The 4,160-nt window shown below is 48.1% G+C and overlaps 2 protein-coding genes across 2 annotated transcripts; both read left to right on the plus strand.

The window, feature by feature from the left end:
• Nucleotides 1-28: 28 nt before the first annotated feature.
• LOC136185003 (tartrate-resistant acid phosphatase type 5-like) lies at nucleotides 29-1,405 on the plus strand. Its single transcript, XM_065972037.1, has 6 exons — nucleotides 29-322; nucleotides 386-526; nucleotides 585-874; nucleotides 929-1,040; nucleotides 1,093-1,210; nucleotides 1,263-1,405. The coding sequence occupies exons 1-6, from the start codon at nucleotides 47-49 to the stop codon at nucleotides 1,304-1,306; spliced, it is 981 nt and encodes a 326-aa protein (XP_065828109.1). The 5' UTR covers nucleotides 29-46; the 3' UTR covers nucleotides 1,307-1,405.
• On the plus strand, nucleotides 1,312-4,126 carry LOC136185004 (mitochondrial amidoxime-reducing component 1-like). The gene is made up of 5 exons (XM_065972038.1): nucleotides 1,312-1,805; nucleotides 1,864-2,035; nucleotides 2,105-2,227; nucleotides 2,630-3,571; nucleotides 3,628-4,126. The coding sequence occupies exons 1-4, from the start codon at nucleotides 1,426-1,428 to the stop codon at nucleotides 2,825-2,827; spliced, it is 873 nt and encodes a 290-aa protein (XP_065828110.1). The 5' UTR covers nucleotides 1,312-1,425; the 3' UTR covers nucleotides 2,828-3,571; nucleotides 3,628-4,126.
• Nucleotides 4,127-4,160: the final 34 nt, after the last annotated feature.

Consider the following 4,160-nt stretch of genomic DNA (forward strand, 5'->3'; position numbering starts at 1 on the left):
TGCCATTCACGTCACGTGATCGCGTAGGGATACAAAGGGGCTACAAATGGTGTCTACGTTCTTCTTCGTTGGCTTCGCCGTTCTCGCTTCTCTCTTCATTTCCTGCTTGTCGCTATCTGAAAATGTGACATTTCTCGTCGTCGGCGACTGGGGTGGAGTCGAAACGTCGCCCTACTCGACGTTCGCGGAAAGGCAAATGGCATCGTCGATGGGAAAAACAGCCAAAGCGATATCGTCGTCGTTTCAAATATCGCTGGGCGACAACTTCTATCATCGGGGCGTAAAGAACGTCGACGATCCGCGCTTTCAGCAGACATTCGAGGCAAGTTCTGGCTGATCCTCCCCCTCCATTTCGTATGGGCTTAGATGTGCTACGTTCGCACAGAACGTCTTCAAGGCTCCTTCTCTCCAATCTCCGTGGCTGGTTTTATTGGGAAATCACGACCACTACGGCAACGCTTCGGCTCAAATAGCGTACTCGAAAGTCAGCGACCGTTGGCATCTTCCCGATTTCTACTACACCAAGGTAATCGAAAAAATCCTATTAAATGTTGATTTTTTAATTAAAGTTATGTTATTTTCAGATATACCCAATCGATGACTTGGGCCACACGTTGCAGCTGGTTTTCATTGACGCGATTATTCTAGCTGGAAAGACGCATCCAAAGGTCCGCTCTTTTCCTCCATCTGGTCCGAAATCAAAGAGTTGGGCCGAAGAGGAGTGGGCGTGGATCGAGAAGACCTTGGCCGAGTCGACGGCCACGTGGCTTGTCGTCGCAGGCCACTATCCTGTCTTGTCGGCGGGCTTGCACGGTCCCACGCAGCTTCTTGTTCGTCGTTTGAAACCGTTGCTGGAAAAATACAATGCATCAGCGTTCGTAGAAAACCTCAGATTGAAGATTGATTGAGATATGTTTTTCTTGCGTAGATACTTTTCCGGTCATGAACACTGTTTGCAGCATATTCATGTGCCGCAAACCCGTACTCATTATTATGGAATTGGTACAGGAAGTTATGTGCAACGATGCACTAAGCATTACGTGAGTCGTTCATTTTTATTGTTATGTTGGATTTGTTTATATGTTTTATTAGCATACTCTTCCTGCCCATTCTATACGGTACGTTTGCGATAAAGGTAACTGTCGCGGTAGCTACGCTTCGGTATCAGTCACTGCAAAGTTGATGAAAATTGTTATTTATTCATTTTCACGTAAGACTTGATTCTCCAGCAGCATCGAATTGTGTAATGAGGGATGTTTTAGAACAAATTCTCTATGAAAATATTCACGCGAATCCTCGCAATTAGCTGAAGAAATTGTTTAAGTATATTTGCTTTCTAGGGAACAAGCGTCATTTTAATAATTTGAACGCACGTGATTACAGAACGGTGGCCCGGATTTCATACTATTTCGGCGTCTTTCACCAATGGCATCTGTGGCAGAACTTTACTACTACCCGGTCAAGTCGTGTAGAGCCGTCTCGTTGAACGAGGTGACTGTCGACTCGTTCGGATTCGAAAACGATCGTCGCTTCATGTTCGTCCGAGGCAATGGTCGTTTTCTCAGCCAGCGACAAGAGCCTCGCTTGGCGACAATCAAGGCGACGATCACGACGACTGGGAGACGAATCGATCGACTCCGACTCGAGTCATCTTTAGTCGAAAACGCCCTCGAAATTCGACCCCGTTTCGACGGCGAAACGATCGACGTTTCGGTATGGGAGGATCGCGTTCGAGGCGTCGATCAGGGCGTCGAAGCCGCCGAATGGCTTCGAGGCATTCTTCGCACGGATTCGGTGCATAACAGGTCAAGAAGGGCATTCCAACATATCCTAACCACCATCTACGGAGTCTATCTCACTTAGACTCGTTGCCGTTCCCGATAAAGACTATAGACGAGATGTTGAGCTTCCTAAGTCGTTTCCCAGTGTTCCTCACTCTCAGTTGTCTTTTACCGATGCTGGCCCCTTGCTTCTCCTATCTGAGAAGTCCCTCGAGGATCTGAATCGAAGACTCGAGGAAAGAACCGGCGAGACGGTAATCTTATTATTTTGTTTGATTTTTCTTGCTACTGGCTACAGTAGCGATGCCATTCGAGCTTCTTAGGTGCCGATGAGCCGCTTTAGGCCCAATATTGTAGTTGCGGGTTGTGACGAGCCTTATGAAGAAGATACCTGGCTTTTGATTCAGATTGGCGCTGTTCCGTTTATGTCGTATCGAAAGGCAACGGTAAGTTTTTTTAGTAGTACAGCCTACAGCATGTGAACGTTCTGCGACCTCGACCAGAGAGGACACTCTACGATAACTGAAAATGCCGAGCAAAGTTGTCGTAGGTACACTACTATGATCTAGGGTTGCGTTATAAAGACGCCAAGTTCATAGTAGTGGGTTTTCACTTTGCGACGGCCCGGGTGCGAGTCGATCTATAAAATTGATTTAGACCCGCTTTACTTGGTTAGAATGCGCAGTAGAAACCAGTCTTCGTATCCCTTTCGTATCAGTAGTTAGATCCCAATGCATTGCATGGCATTCTCTTTGTTTGGCGAGGCGTATTGTTCTAAAAAGTGCGACTTGGGGGGGGGATGCTATTGTTTCATTGTACTTCTCCTAAAAAGTGCACTTGCTTTACAGCGATGTAAAATGACTGGCGTTGATCAGGAGTCTGGCGAAGTTGACAAAATAGGTCCGCTCGAAATTCTTCGCGAATATCGAGCTCCTCGCGGACCCGGAAAAGCTGAATTCGGCCAGCTATTGGTTCCCCTCACGACGGGCGGCACCGTGTCCGTTGGCGACCCGGTGAAAGTGCTAGATCGAAAAAAGACAACATGATAACAGCACAGTTGATACTGTAGTAGAAATAGCTCCGTGCATTATTCAAGGAGTCTTTTCAGAGACTTCTACACGTATACATCGTGGACGACGACGATACGGCTCAAACTGTTGCGTGTACGTGCAACCTTTAGACTTACTGATTGAGCGGAAGAAATTGACGCAAACCGTTTCACTGCACGTGCACTCGCCGATCGGTTCGAACCGGTTCGTGCAAGGTACCGGTTTCTAATTTGATTACTTCCGGCGCGTGCGAATACTTCCGGCGATACGAAGTACCAGGCGCGCTATTGTACGACATCGGTGCCTGTGACCAATCAGCTCTCAAAGACAATAGATGTTTTAATTCAGTTATAACGTACCAAGCCGTACCTAGCTTTGCACGTGCCACTGTGTGTATTTAAACAGCAAGCTCGATTGAAGCATTTTCAGTTGACGCTCAAAAGCCTTTGCTTCTTCATCAACATGAAAGTTTTCCTAGTTGCTCTTTTTGCTGTTGCTTTTCTTGTGGCTACTAGCTACGGAAAGCCAGGAGGTCGTCGAGGCGGCGGCGGCGGAGGTCGTGGCGGCGGCGGTGGAGGTCGTGGCGGCGGCGGCGGCGGCGGAGGTCGTGGCGGCGGAGGTCGCCATGACGGCGGTGAAGGTCATGATCATGACGGCGGTGAAGGTCATGATCATGACGGCGGTGAAGGTCATGATCATGACGGCGGTGAGGGCCACCAAGGAGGTCGCCCAGAACGTGAAGTACGCTCCTTCCATATAGTTTTAATTTCTTAACTAACAATTTTCCTTTCTCTTAGCCGTGCCACGACGATCCCACTTCGTGCGACGAAGGTCAATGCTGCCTCGCGTGGACCAACGAAACCAGCGGCGAATTGGTTTCTCACTGCGTGAATACAACTCGAACGACAAAGCGGGGCGATACGAAGACAATCATTCCGTGCATGCTTGATGAGGAAGGAGAAGAGCAAGAGCAAGAAGAAGGCTTCTGTCAATGCACCGAGGAGCTTGAATGCACTCAGCCAGTTCCACGTACGCGTCCTCCTAAACCAGCGGGCACATCAGGCCGCGGAGGAAAGCCTGGCAAGTCCAGAGCCAGCAAACGACAGGACTTGGGAATCTGTACTCCCATGGCCTAAGTTTGGAGATTGTGTCCGCCTGATTAACATTTGCTTTCTTCAATGTTTTCTTTTTTCTGACCACAGTTCTATAGAGTTTCTTTTAGAATGATCTTTTCTTCAATTTTTGTCCTGTTATTTCCACTTTGTTGACAAAATTTTTTGAAAAATCGTACACGAATCCCGGATGCCTCTGATAATAGCGCACTCTAGCA

The sequence above is a fragment of the Oscarella lobularis genome, chromosome 3, assembly GCF_947507565.1.
Source record: "Oscarella lobularis chromosome 3, ooOscLobu1.1, whole genome shotgun sequence".
Classification (NCBI taxonomy): Eukaryota; Metazoa; Porifera; class Homoscleromorpha; order Homosclerophorida; family Oscarellidae; genus Oscarella; species Oscarella lobularis.

Excerpts from the sequence above, each read along its gene's own strand:
- LOC136185004 (XM_065972038.1), top strand. The coding sequence starts at position 1,426 with ATGGCATCTGTGGCAGAACTTTACTACTACCCGGTCAAGTCGTGTAGA. Across the intron at positions 1,806-1,863 it reads ACGGATTCGGTGCATAACAG|ACTCGTTGCCGTTCCCGATA; the intron begins GTCAAGAAGGGC and ends TATCTCACTTAG. Across the intron at positions 2,228-2,629 it reads TGTCGTATCGAAAGGCAACG|CGATGTAAAATGACTGGCGT; the intron begins GTAAGTTTTTTT and ends CTTGCTTTACAG.
- LOC136185003 (XM_065972037.1), top strand. The coding sequence starts at position 47 with ATGGTGTCTACGTTCTTCTTCGTTGGCTTCGCCGTTCTCGCTTCTCTC. Across the intron at positions 875-928 it reads GAAAAATACAATGCATCAGC|ATACTTTTCCGGTCATGAAC; the intron begins GTTCGTAGAAAA and ends TTTCTTGCGTAG. Across the intron at positions 1,041-1,092 it reads AACGATGCACTAAGCATTAC|CATACTCTTCCTGCCCATTC; the intron begins GTGAGTCGTTCA and ends ATGTTTTATTAG.